The 25,563-nt window shown below is 44.3% G+C and overlaps 2 protein-coding genes across 2 annotated transcripts; both read right to left on the reverse strand.

Annotated features, from left to right (window-relative positions):
* Positions 1-1,340: 1,340 nt before the first annotated feature.
* LOC122753555 (zinc finger protein 425-like) lies at positions 1,341-16,757 on the reverse strand. The gene is made up of 7 exons (XM_044000993.1): positions 16,670-16,757; positions 14,445-14,656; positions 14,114-14,356; positions 10,993-11,119; positions 8,516-8,671; positions 6,521-6,679; positions 1,341-4,172 (listed from the first exon to the last, which is right to left on the reverse strand). The coding sequence occupies exons 1-7, from the start codon at positions 16,755-16,757 to the stop codon at positions 3,463-3,465; spliced, it is 1,695 nt and encodes a 564-aa protein (XP_043856928.1). The 3' UTR covers positions 1,341-3,462.
* Positions 15,765-24,748, reverse strand: LOC122735589 (gastrula zinc finger protein XlCGF52.1-like). The gene is made up of 4 exons (XM_043977274.1): positions 24,579-24,748; positions 23,765-23,891; positions 21,129-21,287; positions 15,765-18,368 (listed from the first exon to the last, which is right to left on the reverse strand). Exons 1-4 carry the CDS (start codon positions 24,735-24,737, stop codon positions 17,653-17,655), a joined length of 1,161 nt encoding a protein of 386 aa, XP_043833209.1. The 5' UTR covers positions 24,738-24,748; the 3' UTR covers positions 15,765-17,652.
* Positions 24,749-25,563: the final 815 nt, after the last annotated feature.

A 25,563-nucleotide genomic window follows, 5' to 3' on the forward strand; every position in this document is an offset into this window, starting at 1 on the left:
CAATATTAAGCATCAGTTGTGAGCCAGGCACCGTGCTAAGCACTGGGGATACAAAAAGAGGTAAAAGACAGTCCCTTCCGTGAAGGAGCTTACAGTCTACTGGGGAAGACAACATGCAAACAAATATATACAAAGCAAACTATATACTGGATAAATAGGAAATAACAGATGGAAGGCACTAGAATTAAGAGGGGATAGGGAAGGCTTCCAGGAAGAGAAGGGACTTTAGTTGGGACTTAAAGGAAATCAAGGAGGTCAGCAGTTAGAGCAGAGTAGAGGAGGGAAAGTCCCAAGCATAGGGGACAGCCAGAGAAAATTCCCAGGACTGAGAGATGGAGTGTCTTGTTCATGAAAGAACCAAGAGGGCAGCATCAATGGATTGAAGAGTACATGTTGGAGAGTAAGAAAACTGTAGAGGGGGGCAGCTAGGTGGCATAGTGGATAAAGGACTGGCCCTGGATTCAGGAGGACTTGAGTTCAAATCCAGTCTCAGACACTTGACACTCACTAGCTGTGTGACCCTGGGCAAGTCACTTAACCCCTATTGCCTTGCAAAAAAAAAAAAAGAAAAAAAGAAAACTGGAAAGGCAGGAGAGGGATAGGTTATGAAGGGCTTTGAAGATAGAGACTTTTCCATTTTTTGCCTTTGGATCCCCAACACTTAGTTCGATGCCTGGCACAAGGTAGGTGCTTATTGATTGAACCAGGTCCTAAAACACTTAGGATGGGAAAGTAACTTAGAGGTAGATAACAGGGAAATTGGGTGGTTTAAATGAATGTCATCTAAAGGTCATAAAGGGATATTAGGCACAGCAATTGTTGATAAATGGCAGTAAGTAGAGTCCAAAAAATGGCACCACCTCCTAGTCTTGTAAGTAGTGGGAGTGGAAAGCCTTCATCGAGTGTCTCAGGTTGTAAGGAATAAATTGTCCTCATGAGGTAGGATGTCTATTAAATCAAGATTGCTGGAGTGGTGATGGAGGTGCAGACACAGCTATTTTAGGATGGAGAGGAAGGTATAGATGAACTGTTTTGAAGCAAGGAGGGTTGGAGATTTTGCCAGATGGCTTTATACTCTCCAGCTAAGTATGCAAAGAGGCTAGCTGCTGCTTACAAGGGGGTATTCCTGGAATCTGAAGAGTGTTTAGTTTTGCAACAAACGTGAGAAGCAACATAAGGGAACAAAAAGATCAAATAAAACGAATGCTGAACATCATCAGTTAGGATTCAACTATAGATAATCGCACAAGTTTGCGTTGAGTCTAGTTAATATGATTTTGAGTCTTCCTTCAAATACTGTTTTTTTTTGGGGGGGGGGCAGGGCAATGAGGGTTAAGTGACTTGCCCAGGGTCACACAGCTAGTAAGTGTCAAGTGTCTGAAGCTGGATTTTGAACTCAGGTTCTCCTGAATCCAGGGCCGGTGATTTATCCACTGCGCCATCTAGCTGCCCTCCTCAAATACTGTTCTAGATGCAGGAGTGGGCAAAGCAAGCAGAGGAGATGATCCAGAATGGGGGATTAATAGGAGTTTTAGGAGTATGCAGGAAGCCAGGTCATGGCAAACTCTGAAAGGTGGGCTGAGCCTGCATTTGATAAGGGCAATAGAGAATTAATGAAGCTTCCGGTCACAGAAATAATGCATCAAGACAGTGCTTGAGAAACAGTAATCTTGCAGCTGAATTTGAGAGGACAAAGCAAGGAGAGATTTAAGGCAGAGACAGTCTCAGAGATCTTGGCTGGTGGACAAAGGCTTGTCCATTCTTGTTAATGTGAGATATGCATTGAGTACGCTGTAGTTCCTAATACACAGAAGATGCTCGGTAAACATTTTCTGAATGAATTATGAATGTTTTGTTTATGTGTTTGCCCCAGTAGCGGCACCTCAGGCTCTGTCAATTTCTTTTAAGAACTGTGGGCAAGTCAGGATGTTATAGTCATTTTCACTCTGCCCCAAGGGGCCCTGGGCTACAACTGGACAACAGGGAAGTCAGGGTGAAGAGGCAGAGTTGGACGTGTTTCCACAGGTATTTGTAGGCTTCTCTTTTCTTTATAATAGATAACATTTATTGAGTGCTTTTGAAGGTTGCTTTACAGGTATGATCTAGTTTGAGCCTGACAATAATGAAGGCAAATAGGTCTATAGGTATTGTTATCTCCATCTGAGAGAGTTAAATTGGGGAAGTAGAAGTTAAGAGTTGGTAAATAGCATGCTTTTGAAAGCCAATACTTTTTGGGGGAGTTATCTGGCTTCATGCCTCTTCTACTCCAAATCCTGGTTTTTTTCCCCCCTCCACATCACAATGTGTCTCTCAACCCTAAGCCCCTAAACCTGAGTTTCTGTCTTTCTGCCACTGCAAAAATCTCACTTCTCAATAATATCCCCATAGTTCCTTTTCTCCAGCCAAACAAATTTGGTCTTTCCAGATTTCTCCAGGACACTTTCCTGCTGAAAATGTTTCCTAATTTCTTTCAAACTCAGCTCAAAAGGCTTCATGAAGCCTTTCCAGGTATATTTCACCCAGGGGCTCCCCGACTCTTTTACAGGGTGTTTGTTCTCAAAGCTTTTACAATCACAGTAATTGCTTGCCTACCTTCCCCTGGGAAGGTTCCTGTGTACACCAGACATGAGGACTCTCTCAGAATGAGAGCAACACCACTTTTTCTATTTCGATCACACATTCCCTCAATGTCTATCTAGTATAGATTGCCTCAGATTGGGGCAGATGTTACACAGAGCAGCTGGATCTTCACCCTGAAAGATCTGTCCAGATTCAGAGATATTCTACTTATTGTCAGTAACAAACCACTGCGGGAAAACCACCCCACCGTCCAGTGCCTCGGCAGCAGTTGGATTCATTCAGAACCACATTCTACAGGGTGTTCGGGTTCTCCAGATGACCCCCAGCCTCATCTATTTAGGCTTGGGATTAGCAGGAGAAAGATTTCCATTCCTGTCAGCCTGACAATTTCTTGTTTAAGTTTATTATAAGACGGGTCTCAGGCTTTCAGGAAGAAATTCTTTGGCTTTTAGAGAGGAATGAAAGAATGAGAGGAAGTTTCAGCAATGGATCGATGGTATCTGTAACATCTTGGTAACCTCTTTAGAGCCAGCTTATGAGCTATTGGTTGTAGCTTATTTTTGAAAAGCAAACAAGCAAAGCCCAGTATTGGCCAGTTTCATCCCTCACTTTATTGGCCAGATTGCACCGAACAGTTGTGATGTGGACAGTGTGTGTACTAACCCTCTGCTTGGTCAAAGAAGAGATCCATGACCAAGAAGTCTAAGTTATAGAGAGCCTGATGTGGTCAGAGCTAAGAAAACACTTCCCAACAATGAGAGCTATGCCAGAATGGGCTGGCCTGCCTCATGAGGTCGTGAATGACCAAGGATGTAGTAGAATTTGCACTGGATCAATGCTCTTTGACTTTGATAATCACACCTTGCATGTTATGGCTCTGCCTCAACCCCAGTCAAGGTCCATCAGTCCGAACAGCAGGGCCCTGTAGTTCTGTTTCTTGGTGTGTACCTTGATGTGGTCCGAGAGTTCAGACTGCTTAGGGAATGTCTTATCGCATTCACTGCAGCAGAATGACCTGGCCTTGATGTGTCTTCGCTGGTGGACTCTCATGTCTGATTTCATTCGAAAGCTCTTGCCACACTCTGGGCACTGGAAGGGCCTCTCCCCTGTGTGTATTCTGATGTGATCAGTGAGATAGTGATGCGTGGTGAAGCCCTTACCACATTCACCGCAGGAAAATGGCTTTTCCTCCCTATGCCGGCGCTGGTGGACCTTCATATCCCCTTTTACTCGAAAGCTCTTGTCACACTCGGGGCACTGGAAGGGCTTCTCCCCTCTGTGCAGGGCCAGGTGCTTGAGCAGATGTCCCTTCTGGTGGAAGCTCTTGTCACACTCAGGGCACTGGAAAGGCCTCTCCCCCGTGTGCAGGCGCTGGTGCCTGAGCAGGCGGGACTTTTGGGCAAAGTTCTTTTCACACTCGGTGCACTGGAAGTGTTTTTTTGGCCTATGAACTCTAATGTGATTGGCTAGTTGAGACTTGTGGGTGAAGCCCTTGCTGCACACATTGCAGCGGAATGGTAAGGGCCCAGACCAGTTCTGGTTTTGAAGCTCACATCCATGGCTTTCCTGTTGTCTTAAAGATCCAGAATCCCCTGGAATTAAGAACAAAGATCTAGTCAGGAACTCATGGCTGCCCTACAGAAGGTCCAAGGAACTTCTTGGCTCCAATGCTTACTACCTGTGCAATGCTGGGTACACCAATCAGTGAGCATTTACTTCTGAATGAAGTTGGCTTTGCCTTAGCTGTAACATAAGGGGGCTGGATTTGAGGGTCTGAGGTCTCTTGCAACTTTAAATCTATGAACCTACTACAATCAACCAATTAAGCTACAAGCATTTATTAAACACCTATATATATATGTGCCAGGCTCAAGGAGTACAAAGAAAAAAAAAATGAAAGAGATCCGACTCTAAAGGGGCTTAAATTCTGCAGGGAGAGACAAATACATATTTAAGAATATTCAGAATAAACACACAATAAATCCAAGGCAGTTAAAAAACAAAAATAGAGATGGAGGGCACCAGTGGTTGGAGGCTGGCCAGAAAGGCTCTGTGTAGACAGTGGCATTTGAGATGAGTTTGGAAGGAAATGTGGGATTCGAGGAGGAGGAGGTAAGGTGAGGACTGAGTGTATTTCAGGGATGGAGGGCAGCTAGCACAAAGGCCTGGAGAAGGGAGATGGGGTTTTGTGTGGGGGTTGGTGAGAGGGCCATTTTGGCTAGACTGAGGAGTGAGGGAAGAGGAGGAATGCATAAGGAACCTGCAAAGAGAGGGTAGGGCTAGGCCATGGAGAGCTTTAAAACCAGAGAAGTTTCACACCTGCCTTTCTGGAACATTCCTTTGGCAGCTGCATAAGGAGGCTGGACCTGAGCTGGAATGGCCCTGAGGCAGGGAGACCAGATATGAGGCGATTGCATTGGTTTCTTTTTTTTTTTTCTTTCTTTCTTTCTTTTTTTTTTTTTGGTAAGGCAATTGGGGTTAAGCGACTTGCCCAGGGTCACACAGCTAGTAGGTGTTGTCTGAGGCTGGATTTGAACTCAGGTCCTCCTGACTCCAGGGCTGGTGCTCTATCTACTGCGCCACCTAGCTGCCCCTGACTGCATTGGTTTCTGTGAGAGATGAGTAGGCCTGAATTAAGGTTGTAGGTGTATAAGCCGTGAAAATGGCACACGTGGGAAGAGATGTTATGGAGGTAGAAAATGCCACATTTGGCAACTAGTCAAATATATGGGTGAGGCAGACTGAGAATTTGAGGATAACACTGGGGTTATGAACCTGGGAGACTCAAGAATGGGGGTACCATCTGCAAAGAAGGGCCAGTTTGAGAGAAGAGAGGTGGGGAGGGAAGACAATGATTTATGTTTTGTACATTTTGGGCATGAGACGCCCATGGGAATCCAGCCTGAAATGTCCAAAACGTCGTTTGTAGAGCTCAGGAAAGAAACGGGGGCTAGGCTGCTAGATCTTGGAGACATCTGCATAGGGATAGTTAAATGCATGGAAGCTGATAAAGTCACAAAGACAAAAAATGTGGAGGGAAGAGGGTCTGGGATAGAGCCTTGGGATATACCCACATTTTATGGATGATAACTGGGTAGGAGAAGGAGAGAGTAGTGTCACAAAACCCCAAACAACAGAGTATCTGGGAAGAGAGAGTGGTCAATAGTGTCAAATGCTGCAGAGAGGTAGAACAGGATGAGGACTGAAAAAAAAAAGTTTTTTGATGACTGAGGAGACTTGGACATGTTTGCAGGCAGTAGGGGAAGAAACAGTAGATAGGGAGAAAGTGGGGAAGAAAATCAGATAAGAGTACAATCTTTTTGTTCTGGAATGGATACAATTAGCCCTATCTCCAAACTTTTATCTTATTATTTTATTTCAAGTACACTTTTATTATTTTATATATCTTATTTTATTTCAAGTATACTTTAAGAAAATGAAAAAAGATGGTAGAAATCTCATTACCTTAATAGGTGAAAAAACCCTTGCCTTCTCCTTCTTAACTTACAGAGCTAACCAGAAAGCCAACCCTTCCTTATCTAGGGGCAGAATATCAAATCTTATCCTTTATAGAGTTATTTATTTGTTGGCAAGCAGCAGCAAAAAAAGAAGTAATATCTCTCTTCATGATGCTGAACACGGGCCTCCTCAACCAATGACAGTTTTCATTTTACTTCTCAGAATTAAGTTCGGATCTCCCAATTATGATAAAAAAAAAAACCAGACTAGAGCTCATCTTCATCTCTTTAAGTGAAGATCAGGGCACAGTGGAGGAGCCCTCACTAGGGGGTTTCCTTATGAGATCTCTTGAAGCTCAGTCATGCCCCAATATCAAATTCCAGCTCAGACTGTCATGAAAGGAAGACCTCTGAAGTCCGAGACAGAGGAGAATCAGAACATGCCACCCTCAGTTTCACATTTTTTACCCCTTCTAACTCACCCCCAAACAGCTGCACCTCTGTACTCTTCAGGTCAAGATGCTCATTCTTACTGGAGCAGACTGCAAAGTCTCCCGTTTCCAAGTTCCCCTGATTGCTGATGGGTGGTTCTTCCCCTTGTTCAGTCTGGGTTATGGAGTCTGGGCTGGGGATGGCACAGCCTGGACAGAGGCCACAAAGAAGCAATTAAATTTCTTCTCCTTTAGAGGTACATGGTAAAGGAACATATACACAAAAATCTGGGGTTTTCATGCTATAAAGCACAATACAAGCACTCATATTGTAGCAGAATGATGTCTAACTCCTTTGGCTCTTAGCTACCAACCAGTTGTTTGATTTCTCCACATTTCCCACACTTCTAAAAGGACTGTGCAGTTTATGTTGACTTAATAAAGTCAACTAAAATTGCTTTTAAGAATTCCTAGAGGGGCGGCTAGGTGGCGCAGTGGATAAAGCACCGGCCCTGGATTCAGGAGTACCTGAGTTCAAATCCGGCCTCAGACACTTGACACTTACTAGCTGTGTGAACCTGGGCAAGTCACTTAACCCCCATTGCCCCGCAAAAAAAAAAAAAAAAAAGAATTCCTAGAGACTGATTTGAGGGGATTCAAGACATGCTGGGCTGTCACAAAAAAAAAAAATCTTCAAATTGCTATGCTTTTAAAGTAACTGACCTACGGGGCAGCTAGGTGGTGAAGTGAATAAAGCACTGGCCTTGGATTCAAGAGGACCTGAGTTCAAATCCAGCCTCAGACACTTGACACTTACTAGCTGTGTGATCCCGGGCAAGTCACTTAACCCTCATTGCCCCACCAAAAAAGAAAAGAAAAGAAAAGAAAGAAAGTAATTGACTTCAGCTGAAATGTTCCCAACAGTGTTCTTAGTGAAAGTTTCCATTGTCCCTCAATGGGATGGGACTGTGCTGTTCAGAAGAAACTGCATCACTCCCCCCCCTCCTCCAAATTCATATTTACATGGTTTTCAAAACATCCTATTTACCACAACCATGTGAAATTGGCAGTCCAAGTACATTTAAAGTTAAGGAATCCGAGGCTCATAGAATGATATAACTTTGACTTGTTCATGGTCCATTCTGTATATAACAGAGCTACCATTCAAACTTGGGTTTCCTAATTCTTTCTACTCTAGTTTCTCAAACCTCCTATGGCTCCTCCTTTTCAAACCCTCTCAGCTGCTTCATACTTCACTGAAAAAACTGAGGCCCTTTGCTGAGAACTCTTCTCTCCTCACCTCACCTCACCAAGATGCCTCCTCCCACCCCCACGTCCTTCACCTCTGTCTCACATGAAGAGAGGACCCTTCTCCTAGTGAAGGCAGTCCCCTCTATATGCTCTTTGGATCGGATCCCTTCCCATCCCATCCCATCTGCTCCAGCAAATTGTCACCTCTGGAATCTTTGAGTTAGCTATTGTCCTATCTGTAGATTCCCTTTAGTGAATCAACTTTCTACAGTCTGTGCTTGGCTTTTGTCCTCATCATTCAAATGAAAGTAGTCTCTCCAAAGTTACCAATTTCTTCATTGCCAAATTGAATGGCTTTTTCTCAATTCTCATCCTTCTTGACCTCTCTGTAGCTTTTGACACTGTCTGTCATCATCCTCTCCTTGACAGTCTTTTCTCTCTAGGTTTTCATGACACTTGGTTCTCTTCCCATGTGACTTGGCCCCTCCTCAGTTTCCTTTGCCGCATCTTCATCCCATCCTTTAACCACAGGTGTCTCCCAAGCTCTGTTCTAGGCTCTCTTTTCTTCTCTCTCTGTGCTATTTTACTTGTTGACCCCATCAGCCCCCAAAGATTTCATTATCAGCTCTGGACAGCTAATCTCTTTGACTGCTCTTTTGAAGCCCTGCCCACCCCGCCCTACCCTGACATCAAACCCTGGCTCGGGGGAACATGAAAGAAAGATTTAAGTCCCAGAAGGAGGAGAAGCTGAAGGTGTCACCCTCACCTTCACTCCCTTCACCTCTTCTCACTTACCAGAAAACAGCTGCCCCTGTGTGCTCAAGTCAGGATGTTCATCAGCCCTGGAACCATTGGCTGGTTCTTTTATGTCCAGGTGTCCCTGGTCTCTGATGAATGGCTCCTCCCCTTGTTCAATCAGGGTTATCAAGTCTGGTTTAGGAATGGCATAGCCTGGACAAAGGCCACAAGACGGCAATTAAGTTTATTTTCCTTAAGCTTCCTAGAAACACAAGTTTTAGGAACACCTATAATAAATGGGGACCTTATGGTCCTATAAAACAAAATGATTGTCTGCACCTTAGCATTAGATTCCTAGAGTGATGGCCAACCTGTCTGGCTCTGAGCTGTCCATAAGTTAAGTTCTTCACATCTTTTGTATATGGTGATTAAATAATATCAATTATAATTGTTTTTGTTTTTCAAGTTCCTTCATAGCCAGTAACTTCATTGCCAGGAAATATCTTTTGGCTCAAATTACTGGTCACTATTCATTTTCCATGCTCTCTGTCCTTTCTGTAATTTTTGCTTATCAAATATACATACATATACACACACACACATATATACATACATACACATATACATACATACACACACACATGTATATATTTAAAACCTGGCTATCCTTCTGTGTGTACCCTTTCTAGCACACTCAGGATCATAATTATTTTTTCTTTCCCTGTACATTTGCTGCCCTTATAATATGTATTTGACAATTAATCAGGTACTGCCCCCTGACATGTATTATATGACTGTACTGAACTGTTATTGACCTTTTGTATTGTTATTTGTCTTTATATGTTTATATCCTGCTAATGATCTCCCCAAACAGAACACAAGCTCCTTGAGAACAAATACAGATTGTATCTTATACTTCTATATATTCCCTACAGAATTTAATAAAGTGCCCTTCACAGTAGGCATGAAACAAGCATTAATCAACTGACCGACTAGTGGAGTTAATGTTCCTCCACACTGCTGCAATAGGCAGAAACATACGGTACATGATATTCTTGTTGGACACACTGGGGAAAATTTTTGTTTGTGAGTTATTATGCACTAAAGGTGTTAAAAGGGAAAACTAAAAGGTACATGGGGAGCTAGAAAATTTGAATAGCCATTTTTCACTAGTAGATATTTTGGGAACCCTGAAATGAGAAGCAGTGAGATGATTTGCAATAGCACCTGAGACCCCACGACTAGCAGAGATTAATATTAGCCAGGCTCAGTGAACATCATAGGGAAAAAAGATGCCATAGGATGAAAAAGGCACTTTATAGACCTGAAGTGACAGATAGACTAGCATGACACCCTGTGTAGGGAGAGTGAACAAACCTTTCTAATTGTAGGTGATGCATTTCAACTATATAATGATGGCTGCTGTTAATTTACCCTTTCCTTTTTGCATTGCATCATATACTTCTAATGTTATGTTGAATAATATTGTCATCTGTCCATCTAGTCATTAAGGTCCAAAGATTTTTACAAAAACTATAAAATGTGAACTCTATTCCATACATATTAAGATATCTGGAGCACCAATTCCTGTGTTAACACAAAACTGGAAACAAGACAGGTACTCATTGATTGGTGAACAGGTGAACAAATAGTGGTATATGGATGTAATAAAATACTGTTAATAAAAGACAAGGGGGCCAGCTAGGTGGCACAGTGGATAAAGCACTGGCCCTGGATTCAGGAGGACCTGAGTTCAAATGTGACCTCAGACACTTGACACTTACTAGCTGTATGACCTTGGGCAAGTCACTTAACCCTCATTGCCCCACAAAAAAACAAAACAAAACAAAACAAAACAACAAAAACAAGGAATAAGGTGGAGGAATTCAGAAAAACATTTGAAAATTTGTAGAAATGATAGAGTGAAGTAGACAAAAGTAGGAGAATATATAAAATGACAATTATATAAATTAACACATTAAAAAGACATAGAATTCAGATTACTCGCAATGCTCAATCTTGATCCAGGAGAACAGATGACACAGTACATTTCCCTCCACTCAGTAAATAAGGAGTAGACTAAAGGAGCAGAATGTTACATCCGCTGTATATGAAGTCATTTTGTTGATTTGTTTTGCTTAAATGTTTTTCTTTGTTATAAGAGAAGGTGGTACCAATACTGGGAAATTATTGGTGTTAAAAACAAAAGGTATAATAAAACTTTTAAATAAAGTGAAATGGTAGAAAGCATGAATCAGCGTGCGGTTTCCAGAACAACTTCCAGGTTGCAAATGGAAGAGCTGGATGATCTTTGTTTATTTGTTTGTTTTGCAGGCAATGGGGGTTAAGTGACTTGCCCAGGGTCACACAGCTAGTAAGTGTCAAGTGTCTGAGGCTGGATTTGAACTCAGGTACTCCTGAATCCAGGGCCAGTGCTTTATCCACTGCACCATCTAGCTGCCCCTGGATGATCTTTGGAGCTCTATTCCTGGATGTGATTCTCTAAGCCCCCTCAAAGTTCCTGATGATCTTACCCAGTGAGAACAAGTTCTCATAGTTGGTCTTCATGACATGCTTGTAAAGCTCCTTCTGCCATTCCTCCAAGGTCCTCCACTCCTGCTCCGTGAAATACATAGTCACATCATCAAATGTCACAGCCACCTGGAGCCACAAGCATGAGTCACAGTTTCAACTAAGAAAATATCTTTTTCTATTTCATTTCTCTCACACAAGGTAGATACAATAAACTGATTCCCGCCAAGTGTATGTATATATATTTGCAGGGCAATGAGGGTTAAGTGACTTGCCCAGGGTCACACAGCTAGTAAGTGTCAAGTGTCCGAAGCCAGATTTGAACTCAGGTCCTCCTGAATTCAGGGCCGGTGCTTCATCCACTGTGCCACCTAGCTGTCCCCCCCTCCCCCGGCCAGGTATATTTTAAATACTTTTATCACAGCCAACAAGGAGAAGCCCTGGGTGCTCATCTTCCAAGATTAGAAGGCATCTCTTCCCAAGGTGTGGTAGGATCAGTGTGGGTAGCAAACAGTTAATCAAAGTCAATGCACTGTTTTTTTGTTTTTGTTTTTTGCGGGGCAATGGGGGTTAAGTGACTTGCCCAGGGTCACATAGCTAGTAAGTGTCAAGTGTCTGAGGCCAGATTTGAACTCAGGTACTACTGAATCCAGGGCCAGTGCTTTATCCACTGTGCCACCTAGCTGCCCCTCAATGCACTTTGTGAAAAGTTTCTTGAGGTAAACTGCAGCCTGGGGAGAATCACCTGACCTCTCCGCTAGGTGGACCAGGAGATGATGTCCAGCTCCATCCCTGTTCTAAATCCCCAAACCCCAGGGTTGCTGAGCCTCTGCTCCTGGAGCACAGAAATGATGATCTCTCACCTCTCTCCTTTTCCCCAAAGTTATGGGCTCTCACTTGCAGTCCCTCCTCAAACTTCCTATGGCCCCTCCTTTCCAAACCCTCTCAGCTGAGAAGCTTCCTTCATACTTCACTGAAAAAAACTGAGGCCCTTTGCTGAGAACTCTTCTCTCCTCACCTCACTAAGATGCCTCCCCCCCCCCCACGTCCTTCACCTCTGTCTCACATGAAGAGAGGACCCTTCTCCTAGTGAAGGCAGTCCCCTCTATATGCTCTTTGGATCGGATCCCTTCCCATCCCATCCCATCTGCTCCAGCAAATTGTCACCTCTGGAATCTTTGAGTTAGCTATTGTCCTATCTGTAGATTCCCTTTAGTGAATCAACTTTCTACAGTCTGTGCTTGGCTTTTGTCCTCATCATTCAAATGAAAGTAGTCTCCCCAAAGTTACCAATTTCTTCATTGCCAAATTGAATGGCTTTTCCTCAATTCTCATCCTTCTTCACCTCTCTGTAGCTTTTTTTGTTGTTGTTGCAGGCAATGGGGGTTAAGTGACTTGCCCAGGGTCACACAGCTAGTAAGTGTCAAGTGTCTGAGGCTGGATTTGAACTCAGGTACTCCTGACTCCAGGGCCGGTGCTCTATCCACTGCGCCACCTAGCTGCCCCCCAAAGACATCTTAAACTCAACATGCCCCCCCCCAAAACCCAAAAAACTCAACATGCCCCAAAATGAACTCATTGTCTTTCCTTTTTCTTAGCTTACCTATTACTTGCACAGGAAATCATCATTCTTCCAGTCACCCATGCTTACAACCTGGTGTTGTAAGTGAAGTTGACACTTCACTCTCTCTCATCCCTAAATCCTGTTGTCAAGGACTGTTTATTTTACCTTCCTACAAAGTTGCATATATGACCCCCTTTCTCCTATGATTCTGCCACAACTCTGCTATTGGCCCTCATCACCTCACAACAGGACTATTAAAGTAACCTGATGGTGGGTCTGCTGGTTACTGCAAAAGTCTCTCTCTACTCCAGTCAATAGTCCTCTCAGCTGTGAAGGTGATGATCATAGAACACAGTTCTTATTATGCAACTGCCCTGCTCAAGGAACGTCAGAAGCTCTCTATTACCTCTAGGATAAAACCAAACCAAACCAAAAAACAAAAAACCTTTTATCTAGCTTTTAAAGCTCTTCAAAATCTAGCTCCTCCCTATCTTTTCGGTCTTAAGTTACTCCCACATAATCTCGATCCAGAGACACTGGTCTCCCTGATGTTCCCCTTATAACACGATCTATCAGCTCGGGCATTTACTGCCCCCTATACCTGGAATTCGGTCCCTCCTCATCGCTGCCTCCAGCCTTCCCTGGCTTCCTTCGAGTCCCAACTTAAATCCCACTTTCTGCAGGAAGCCTTTCTCAATTCCTATTAATTCTAGTGTCTTCCCTCTGATTCTTTCCTATTTATTCTGCACATGGCTTGTTTGTCCATAGTAGTTTGTATGCTGTTTCCCCCTGAGTTCCTTGAGGGCCTTTCTTTGTATCCCCAGAGTTAGCAGCACAGTGCCTGGCACATAGTAGGCGATTAATTAATGCTTGTCGACTGACTGTGTGGCTGCAAGTGCTCTGCCTCTCTCCGGATCACAGCAGGGTCCCCCCTTCCTTGCCACCCTCGGCCCAAGGTCTGTCCTCCTTCCCCGGAACCCAGGTCCAGGAGGCCGATTGGGTCAGGGGATGGGGCACTAGGTCGGAGTCTGGGAGGTCTGAGTTCAAATCCCGTATCAGCTTTGTTAGCTGGGTGACTCTGTCTCTCTGGTCCTCAGTTTTCCGCTCTGCAAAACGAGGGATGAGGCCCCGGTGGCTTCTCCCAGGTCCCTTTCAGCTCGGGATCTGGGATCCTCGGGTCCCTCCCGCAGGCCGCGGACCCTCCCCGAGAGCTCCGCTCCTTTCGCCCCGGGCCTCTGAAGCCCGGCCTTGGTCGCTCTTACCGGAACAGGCGCTCCCGGGGCCATGGCCTCCCAGTCTCCTCCGGCCCGGGAGCACCGAGTACAGAGCTCGGTTTAGCTGTCAGGGGCACGGCGCGCTGGGCCACGAGCTGCATCCGGGGACGCAACCGGCCGGCCACAGAGAAGGCCCGCCCCTTCCCCAAGCCCCGCCCCCACAGCGTGCCAGCCTGTGGACGCGAGAGGGAACGCCCCTCCCCCCCGCCGGCTTCTCTCGGCCCCGCCCCCCCCCCCCCCCCCCCCCCCCCCGCGCCAATCTCAGCCTCCTCTCCCGGGGGTGACCTTCCTCTCTCCCTCCTGCCTGGCGGAGAAGGCGGTCCCCGACTTCCAGCGGGGCAGGGGCGGCTCTCGCCAAGACTCTGGGTTGCGCGGTCCTGGTGGTACGTTCTCTTCCAGCCGCTGCTCAGTGACCGCGAACTTCCCGGTTTTGTCCCAGCCTCCAGGGCCCTCTCCCCGTGGAGAGCTCAGAAACCTCGGATGCTTCCCGTGCAGTTCTGACCCTGGGCTGGCCCGTGGCACGCTCGGCTTAATTCGATTGGAAACAACGTTTATTAAGCGCCTGGCCTCCAGCTCTGGGCAGCACGTTTTAAAAAAAAAAAAGACACTGACAAACCGGAGCCTTGCTGGAAGAGGGCTTCGTGTTAGGGCCACGTGACTCAGTGAAAGGAACTGGGACTAGAAGAGCGTTTTGACACCTCCAGAACCGGCGGACCGCCTGGAGCCAAAGCACAGTCATGAACGGCTCTAGGTCAAGCGGGAGAAGGCTAGACTGGGGCTGGGGGGGAGGGGGGAGGCGATGCGAAGGTTTTCTTCTTATCTGCAGGGCTGTCATGGAAATTGGACTTTTTCTGCTCAGCCCCTAGAAGACAGACTTAGGAAGAATTGGGTAAGGAAAAGCCTCCTAATAATTAGGAGTACCCTAATGTGGATTAGGCTACCTTGCTAGGTGGTAGGACCCTCCTATATACTTGTACTGTTGTTTTGTCCCAGATCTTCCAAATGATCCTCATGTCTGAAATGCTTTCCCTCCTCATCTCTGTCTTTCCCAACCCTCTTAATTCCCTTTTTATACGGTGTATAGCTTGTTTGTACATATTTGTACTTTAGATTGTGAGCTCCTTGAGGGCAAAGGACTGTCTTTGAGATTTAAAGGAAGCCAGGGAAGGCAGTAGGCAGAGATGAGGAGGGAGAGTATTCTAGGCACCAGAGACAGCCAGACAAAATGCCTGGAGCAGAAACTTGTGTGTAATGATTGGAATGACGCCACCTGCTGGAGACTTACTGTAGAAAAGCTGCGCCATGAGGTGACCGTCTGTGAGGGCAAGACCATGGGTCTTTGGCGTCAGGAAGTGACGTTTGCTGGTGGGAGGAAGAAGGGGGAGCTGCTGTGTTCTGACTTGTTCTCTTTTCCTGAGGACCCTGGTGGAGAAGGGAGCTAGAAATGTGCTCTTCCTTTAATAGATAGGAATCTGGGCCTTTCTCTCTCTCTTTACCAAATTCTTATTCTCCTTAATAAATGCTTAAAAGTCTAACTCTTGCTAAAGCTTATAATTTATTGGCGACCACTCATTAGATATTTTAAATAGTTTAGTTAGAATTTTAGCCCTTTAACAAGTGGAACAGCAAGGAGGTGAGAATCACTGGGTCAGAGAATGTGTTTGTCAGGGATAAGGTGTGAGAAAGCTGGAAAGGTAGGAGAGGGGTTAGATTATGAAGGGCTACTAATACTACTAAATATTTCTTATTCATTAAATAAAATTTAAAACAAAAGTTGAGAACTATCTTTACATGTAACAGGAAAAAATAAAATACTTTATTAAATAAAATTTAAAGATATTTATGATGCTGAATACAAAGTACAAAAAACATTGGGGGCAGCTAGATGGTGCAGTGGATAAAGCACTGGCCCTGGATTCAGGAGTACCTGAGTTCAAATCGGGCCACGGACACTTGACACTAGCTGTGTGACCCTGGGCAAGTCACTTAACCCCCATTGCCCTGCAAAAAAAAAAAACAAAAAGGGAAAAAAACAAACAAACATTGGAAGTATTTTAGGAAAGATAAGGGAAATAAGTTCATTACCAGATAGGTTTAAAATCAATATCACAATATATATAGGTTTATAGTAATAACAAACTATGAATTTATTATGTGTATATGTATATATATAAAACAAAACTGAAACTTTTAGAAAACACTATCATAGAAAAATGTTTATTATGATTACTCATTATTATTTAAAAACAAAATAAAATGTTATGAAAAATACAGAATAACTCATGCTTTTATGAATCCCTGACAAGTTACCAGGAATCATTTCTCATTCTGGAATCTGAAAGATTAATATTTGTTGGGAGTTAGAAACACTAGTTGGGCTGATGCCCCAAGTAAGGGTCACTGGGCCAAAAATGCACAGTGGAGAATTTAGACAAGTTTTCAAAACTAATGACTTGGCCTTTGCCAATTATATAGTACTTTAAGGTTTATAAGGTGCTTTATAGGTTTTTAGTTTAAGTTCACCAAAACTATGAGATGTCTGTAGGTATTATCTACATTTTACACAAGAGGAAACTGATGTTCTGAGTTAAATAACATGTTTGTGGTTCCAGAACTAATAAATATCAGAGGGCAGATTTAAACCCTCAGATTTCCAAAATACTTTATCAGATACACTTCAATGCCTTTGCATCATATCAAATTTAACCTCCTGAGCCTCAGTTTCAATGCCTTCCTCCCACTACAAAAACCTCTCTAATACTCCCAGTCATTTTTCTTCAGCTAAAGTTGGTCTTGATGGGCTTCTGCAGGCCACTCTGGCCTCAGATGTCTCTTACCTACCTTCCCAACCCAGCTCAAAATCCTCCATGAAGGCTTTCAGGTAAATTTCCACAATGTTAGCTAGTGGCTTTAGTGCTCTTATGTCCATGGGAACTACTGGGATATATTTGCCTATATTCATCCATGGTCATGCGTTTCTTTGTAAGTGTTCCTAGAGTCACTATATTTGAGGAATATTATTCATTAGACTGAGCCAGCAGGGACTATGCCTCCTATTTCCACTATATCCTCCCTCAGTAGAGAGCTCTGCACAAGTTGGGGAGATTGCATGGGTTCACTGCAGTCGGATGAATCTCCTCACCAACTGATGAGCTCTCAGATTTAAGATAGGCTCCATTTACTGCTGTGTCAGTAGCAAACCACATCAAGGAAACAACCCCACCAACAAGTTCCTCAACTACAATAGGATGAAACTGGGACCACGTTTTACATGATCTTCATTCAGGGTGTCCAGCTGAGTATCAGCTTCACCCATTCCCATTTGAGATAGGTAGGGGAAAGATTTCTATCCCCGTCATACTGACTATTCCATATAAGTTTATTCAGTGTTGTCTCTCAGTCACTTAGGGCCTGACTTCCTAGGCTTTCACAAAGAATAGGAATATTTCACCCACAGGGAAATGATCCATTTTGGTAACCTCTTCCATGTTGGCTGATAAGCTCCATGAGAACACCAGCCTCCAAACTTCTTCATTTTACCTATTTTTTGAACAAAGACAGCATTACCCAGTTGGGTCACTCATGTTATTGGCCAGACTTTACTCTAAACAACTGGTGGGATCCTATGCAGGCAGGAGACCAAACGACTGCTTGCTTGATGTAGAACTATAACCAATGGTTAGAAGTTACCAGGATGCGATTCTAGTTCCATCTAAGAAGGCTGTAGAGGGGTTGTACTAGATAACATCTTAAGTCCCTTCCAACTGTAACACTGACTCTGAGGCTGTGCTTGACAATCATGCTTTGCATGTTATGGCTCTGCCTCAACCCCAGTCAAGGTCCATCAGTCCGAACAGCAGGGCCCTGTAGTGCTGTTTCTTGGTGTGTACCTTAACATGGGCAGTGAGCTTAGACTGCTTGGGGAATGCCTTATCGCACTCACTGCAGCAGAATGACCTGGCTTTGATGTGTCTTCGCTGGTGGACTCTCATGTCTGCTTTCATTCGAAACCTTTTGCCACACTCTGGGCACTGGAAGGGCCTCTCCCCTGTGTGCAGTCTGATGTGCTCAGTGAGATAACAATGTTTGGTGAAGCTCTTACCACATTCGCTGCAGGAGAATGGCTTATCTCCCCTGTGCTGGCGCTGATGGGACTTCATGTCAGCTTTTAGCCTGAAGCACGCATCACACTCTGTGCACTGGAAGGGCCTCTCCCCTGTGTGCAGGCGCTGGTGCCTGAGCAGATGTCCCTTTTGGCGGAAGCTCCTGTCACACTTGGGGCACTGGAAGGGTCTTTCTCCAGTATGCAGAAGCTGGTGTCGGAGTAATTCATATTTTCCAGCAAAGTTCTTGTCACACTCCGTGCACCAGAAGTGTTTCTCTCGTCTGTGAATCCTACAGTGTTTGGTTAGTTGAGCCTTGTGGGTGAAGCTCTTGCTGCACTCACTGCATCGGAATGGGAAAGGCCCAGACAAGTTCTGCTTTTGAGGGTCAGGTCCATGGCCTTCCTGTTGTCCTGAACTTGAAGATCCAGAGTCCCCTGGAATAAAAAAGAGATCCAGTTAGTACTCGTGACTTGATCAGGTAGTAACCACAAACTCATCAGTGGCATTCTAAGTTTTTCAGTGTGCTTCCCATACTTTATCTTATTTGACCCCTGACAGCTCTGGGAGAAGGTGCTGCTGCTCAATAGATGGGGACACTGAAGCTCAGAGGTTAAGTTGCTTGCCTTTGTTCATGGAACTAGTGAGTGTCTGTGGCAGGATTTGAACCCAAATCTTGCACTCAGGCCAGTGCTCATTTCTTTATGTGATGATAGCTCTTACCATCAGTAGGAAACATGTCTTATTTACCTCTGTAGTCTGCACAGTATGGAGCCTGGCAGGCTATAACGGAGGGAACACTGGATTTGGAATTAGACAACCTGGGTTTGGGCCCTAGCTCTGACATTTACCAGCTGTGACTCCTGTGATAATAATCCTTGTATTGCTGGGTGGACCAAAGGGTCCATTAAACACAAGACCCTAAAAGGCACTATATAAATGCAAACCTTTAATGAATGTCTGTGGCATGGAATTTACCATTCCAGGCCCTTATCCCAGTTAGACACTGACTCTCTGGCCTGTTCTGCAGTAAAAATCCAGTCTCTGTACTCTATTTCACTGCCAGAGAAGCAATCACTCCTCACCTAAATTAACTTCTTAATTAATTCAATGGGATATAATTAGGTTGCTGAGACTGGATTGAGACTGGAGATACAAACCCTAGGATGATAGGGAACAAGTACTAAGGCCTTGTAGACAATGTCAAGTGACATTAAAACCTGTGTTAGTCTCTGTATTTACCCCCTGAATGGAGCCAGTCAGATGTGGAGAGGAAATACTTTGGGAGAACTGAGGACATCTTTCCTCAATCTGTGGACTGACTTACACAGAGGTCTTTGACAGACTCAGGATCATCATTACCCTCTGAATTTCACCATCATATTCAAGAAAGTTTCCAGGAAGATGCAGTGCTGGGGGAATGCTAAATCTACAAGGGGTAGAAGTAGAAACTTAAACAATGTGCATGGGACATTCCTCAGAAACTGTGATTGATTTTCCTATCATCCCTCTTTTTTTTTTTTTTTTTTTTTTTTTGCGGGGCAATGAGGGTTAAGTGACTTGCCCAGCTACTAAGTGTCAAGTGTCTGAGGCCAGATTTGAACTCAGGTCCTCCTGAATCCAGGGCCAGTACTTTATCCACTGTGCCACCTAGTTGTCCCTCATCTCTCTTTAAAAAAAAATTCAAGTATTTTATTTCTCCCCAATTACATGTAAAAACAATTAACATCCATTTTTAAAACTTAAGAGTTCAAAATTCTCTCCCTTCCTTCCTTCCCAGCCCCCCACTTTGAGAAGGCAAGCAATTCCATATAGGTTATACATGTCTTATGATCTCTAATAGGCAAACAGGCTTGGCCAATGTTTATGATAATAAAAAAATAGTAAATGATAAAATGTTATGTTATCATTTTAAAGTTTTTATTCACTTTCCTTAGAAGTAAACTGTAATAATTAATATGTAAATGAGATCTTATGGTTACAAAACACTTTAAACACATTACCTTATTTGACCGTTACAACAACTCTGTCAAATAATGAACATAAAGTGCTTTGTGTGTGATGCAAATGTTTTCATCCTCATTTCACAAGTGAATAAACAAACTTAGAGAGGGTTGAGTTGCTTAAAGTCACACAACTTCTGGGGAATAACTATAACAGTAATAATAGCTAAAATTTATATAGCACCTACTATATGCCAGGCACTGTGCTAATGGCTTTACAAATATCTCATTTTATCCTAAAACAACCCTGGGAGGTGGGTACTATCATTATCCCCATTTTATGGATGAGGAAATCGAGGCAAACAGAGGTTAAATGACTTGCCCAAGGCCACATAGTTAATAACTGAGGCAGAATTTGAATCCAGGTCTTCCTGACTCCAAGTGCAGTGTGGCACCTAGCTACCTAGGTACAGATGGAATTATTGCCTCTCCAAAGCTCATGGAAAGAGAAAGATAAGGGGGGGGGAGAACCATTTAGCCACATTTACTCTGATTGCTCATATTCAGCTAGGGTATATCAGTTATTAGTTCCCTCTTGACCTCTCTCCTTCAAATCCTGATGATCTAGGACACATGTCCCCAGAAAACTTTGGCTCCTAGAAGTGGTAGAACTACCCTTAAGAAAGCAAATCATATAAGGGCTCAACTTTGACTACTATGAGACATATAATCTTGGCTGTATTTTATGATTTCTAGCCTCTTTTATTTCAGATGTCTTTTATTTAAGTAAAGGAGATGGCAGAAATCTCATTAAATTCTTCTCCTCCCAGACCCATAGAGATAACCAGGAACCTCTTAAACCCTCCTTTTTCTTATCCTGGGACAAAATTTCAGAACTTAACATCAATAGCATCCCTGGCTTATTACTCATTGGAAATCAACAGCCCAAAGTAAAATAATAACATCTCCCCTCATGATGTCTTTTTCAAAATGTAGAACTTCAGGGATTCTGATCATGCAGGAAAAATAGAGACGGACTTCTCTCTGTATGTTCAAACTAAGTTAAGTCCCCAGTGAGACAGTGAAGTTCGTTTTGGGTCCTGAGCCCTGAACAATTAAGTCTCTCGACCACTCTTCTGAAGCACATCCTGTCCAGACACCACACCCCAGCATTAAAGGAAGACTTAAGTTTCCCAGCTAGGAAAAGATGAAGATACTTTTCTGGTTCCATCATTCTCTTCCTTTCTCACCTACCACAAAGCAGCTGTATCTTGGTGTGCTTCAAGTCAAGATGCTCCTCAGCTCTGGAGCCAATTGCCAGGTCTCTTGTTCCTAAGTTTCCCTGATCTCTGACGAATGGCTCTTCCCCCTGTTCAATCCAGGTGATCAAGTCTGGCTTGGGAATGGCACAGCCTACACAGAGACCACAAAGAAGGAATTAAATTTATTTAAAAAAATGTACATTAGAGGCACAAATTATAGGATCACATATGCAGATATATGTAGGCCCTGGGGTGCCATAAAGCAGAATACTCCAGCAGGTAGGTTTGGTTTTAAGCCACCCATGATTTGTTTTATATCTCCCCATTTCCCATCCCCAAAATACCATTACATAGTATATAACCACTTAATAAAATCAATTAAAATTATTTTTATTTTGAGAATTCTTTGAGATCCATTTGAGTAGACTCAAGATGTTCTGGGCTATCAAGAAATGAGGCTTCAAATCACAAGGTTTTGAAAGCAACTGACTTCAGAAGAAACATTTGCTATAGTTTTCTTGGGAACAGTTTCCATTACCACTCAGAGTAAATGGATGGACCATGTCCTTAGGAGAGCTGGATGATTCAAATGAAGACACCAAACACTAAGCTTTTGTTGTTGAAAATGGTGTGTCACTTAAACACTCTCATATCTTCTTCTTTTTTTTTTTTTTTGGTGAGGCAATTGGGGTTAAGTGACTTGCCCAGGGTCACACAGCTAGTAAGTGTTAAGTGTCTAAGGCTGGATTTGAACTCAGGTCCTCCTGAATCCAGGGCCAGTACTCTATCCACTGCGCCACCTAGCTGCCCCTCATATCTTCATTTTTAACTTAGAAACAAAATTTTCTAGCCTGTTTAAAAATCTCCCAAAAGTTCTGGTGGATTTTGAGCCCACTTTTGTTGTTGTTGTTGTTGTTGTTGTTGTTTTTTGGTGGGGCAATGAGGGTTAAGTGACTTGCCCAGGGTCACACAGCTAGTAAGTGTCAAGTGTCTGAGGCTGGATTTGAACTCAGGTCCTCCTGAATCCAGGGCCAGTGCTTTATCCACTGTGCCACCTAGCTGCCCCCTTGAGCCCACTTTTAAAAAACGCAACACTTTCTGATTAGTTTGCAATAACAAATTGCTATGATGAGGGATGGACTAATGCATCTTATTTATATGGTGCCATAACATTTGTGAAACATGCTCCTTACAACAATCCTATAAAGCAGGTAATGATAAGTGTTGAAATTCCCATTTTAAAGATGAGGAAATTGAGGCTCACAGAGATGAAGTCACTTGCCAATTTCAGATAGCTGGGTAAGCATTGGAGGTAGCATTTGAACCCAGGTAGGTTCTACTACCTCTTCCCAGTATACACTACTCCATCCAAAGTTATCAAAGACTTTTTACTTGCCAAATTTGGTGGCCTATTCTCAGGTATCATCCTCCTTGATCTCTTTGTAGTACTTGGCACTATTGATTATCCTTTCCTTCCTCTCCCCTTTGGGTTTGCGTGATACTGCTCTCCCCTTATTCCATGTGTATGTTCCTTATTCTTCTCTGCTGGGTCATTATTCTTGTCCTGTTGCCTAAGTGGGCATCTAATGCATGGCTCTGTCCTAGGTCCTCTTCTCTCTTACCCCAGTGATCTCCAAACATGTTTGTTTTTTTTTTTGGTGGGGCAATGAGGGTTGAGTGACTCGCCCAGGGTCACACAGCTAATAAGTGTCAAGTGTCTGAGGCTGGATTTGAACTCAGGTCCTCCTGAATCCAGGGCCAGTACTCTATCCACTGCGCCACCTCGCTGCCCCCTCTAAATGTTTTTGATTGTGTACCCCTATTAGTAAAAAAATGAGTATGTACTCTGAATACATGTATGTTTATTTATGAATTACACACATATATGTATATTATAAAATAAAAAAACTAAAGGATGAGCTATAGTAAACTATATTAAATACTTATTAACAGTACAAAACTTTTTTAGTAGCATTAAAACATTGTTAATATCACTATAATTAAAAATATTTTTGGTGAAAGAAATATGCTTCTGTATTTTAGAAATTTTGTTTTAGCAAATTTTTGTTTTAGTGATCTGTAATGAGCCAGCAAAAGTATCATTTAAAGTTAAGTTTATTTCAACACTTGGTTTTAATGGCTGTCAGAGCTGAAAATGATACCTCCCCAACATATATGCAGCTGTAAATGGAAGATGTAAATTTTTGTTTGGGCTTATTCATTTTTCTGTTCTTATGAAATACTTATGGAGAGGTTTTTGTTTAAATTCCACTTGTAAATTTCCATCTTTCCAGATGTCAATCAATTGTTCTTGCAAACAAATCAGAACATATTAACTTTTATATTTTGAAGACTTCTAGGCAGAGAGGTGGGACAAGGAAGCAGAATGTTAAAATACACTATAAACAAACTTTTTTTGCGGGGGTGGGGGTGTCTGTTTTGCTTAATGGCTTTCTTAGTAAAAAGAAAACCAAAAGGAAACTAAATGATATGAAAAGAATAATTTAGAACTGAGTTTCAGGAAACCTGTTTCAGGTTGTGAATGGGAATTGAGTCCTGAGGGGTCTTCCAGCACCCGATTCTCTATAACCCTCCCCTCCCCCCAAATCCCTCAAGATAATAGCTTACCCAGTGAGACCAAGGTCTCATAATTGGTCTTCACCACCTGCTTGTAAAGTTCCTTCTGCCACTCCTCCAGGTTTCTCCACTCCTGCTCCGTGAAATACATGGTCACATCGTCAAACGACACAGGCGCCTGGAGACACGGGCATTTTATTTATGCATTTTAAATGATCTGACCCATTTAAATGACCCACTCAAGATCCCCACCGGGTATGTTGTGAATACTTTCATCACGGCCAGCGGGGGTTGGTCCCGAGGCTCTGAGGAGCAACAACCTGGGCAGCGAATACCGGACAAGGCAGACGCTGTCATGTCAAAGCGAGGTGACATCCGTGAAGCACCCTGCAAACCCCCAACACGGAGCTCTATCCGGGCTGGCTATGACGGCGGGGAGGAAGGGGCTCGCTGGGGCAAACTGCAGGGGTACCCCGAGAGCCTCCTGATGTTCCATGCCTGCTCCGAGTCCTAAGACTCCGGGGCTCGGGAGTGAGCTGGATGGGCTCCCGCTTCCCCCCACCTCCCTGCCGGCCGCGGCCCCGGGGGTCTTCCCTCCCACCCCCGAGCCTCGGAGCGGTGGATGGGGCACAGGGTCAGGGAGGCCCGGGTTCAAATCCCGTGTAGGCTTGGCGCTGTTGGTTGTAAGACTCGGTCTCTCTGGGCCTCAGTTTCCCTCTCTGTAAACGAGGGGGTGGGGCCTCGATGGCTTCCCCCTGGTCTGTATCTGAATCCTCGCTGTCTCTCCTGCAGGCCCCGCGGGCCCTCCCCAAGAGCTCCGCTTCCCTCGCCCTGGGCCTCTGAGGCCAGGCCCAGTCGCACTTACCCGAGCAGGAGTCCCCGGGGCCATGGCCTCTCCTCCAGCCCCAGATCTGTCAGTCCCCCGCTGAGCTCCGGCCTCTGCCTTAGTCAGGCCGCGCGCCATCCAGGTCACGCCCACCTCCCTGCAGGGAGGGGCCTTCCTTTTCCCACGTTGCTCCAGCATAGTGCCCCGCTGCGGGCCGGAGGGGGAACGCCCCCGACCCACGGCCTCGCCCCCTTCCCTCTGCTGGGCAGCTTCTCTCCCAGCTTGCTTCCGAACCTGTACTTACATAAGAATGGAACGCCCCGATCCTACAGACGAGGACACCGAGGTCCAGAGAAGAAAAAGATCCCTCTCTAGCCCTGCAGGTCAAGGCTTCGTTCTAGTGCCCCCTGCCATGACCGGAATCGGGCACCCGGGATAGGTCCTACTAGGACTTTGGGGGTCTCTGGGGCCTTTACACTCAACAGGGTGCTGCTTAGTGTTTCACAACTTACTCCCTGGAAGAAAAATTGTACGCACAATACACTTTTAAGTTGTCTGTATTATTAAGAGTTTCTCCATCCCTTTCTTAAGTTTAAACAGTCGACAAACAACACACTAAGCCCTGATTGGGACCCTTTATCCATTGTTGAGGTTTAAACGCGCACACTGAAAATTTAATAATCTGCTGAGCAGTAGGAGCTTGCTCTGACACGGTATTGGTCCTATATAAAAACATCCAGGATTCTCATGGCCGCAGATACATAGGCAAACGGAAAAATAGGATCACTCCTCCAGAGTCCCAGTATATCTGCTGCCCATCACCAAAGGAATGCCTCTGGGGATAGTGGGACTGGAAACATCATCTCTAGTTCCACAGGGATGTGCATCCCAAGGCTTCAGTGGAATGGCCTTTCGTTACTTTTCTCAATCTGCATCTCACTCCAGCTAGGGAGTGGTCTGGCTCTGGGCAGATAGCCACTCCCTTTACATATAGATGAAGAAACTCAGGGCCCTTGCAAAGCTG

Source organism: Dromiciops gliroides, chromosome 1, assembly GCF_019393635.1.
Source record: "Dromiciops gliroides isolate mDroGli1 chromosome 1, mDroGli1.pri, whole genome shotgun sequence".
Lineage (NCBI taxonomy): Eukaryota > Metazoa > Chordata > Mammalia > Microbiotheria > Microbiotheriidae > Dromiciops > Dromiciops gliroides.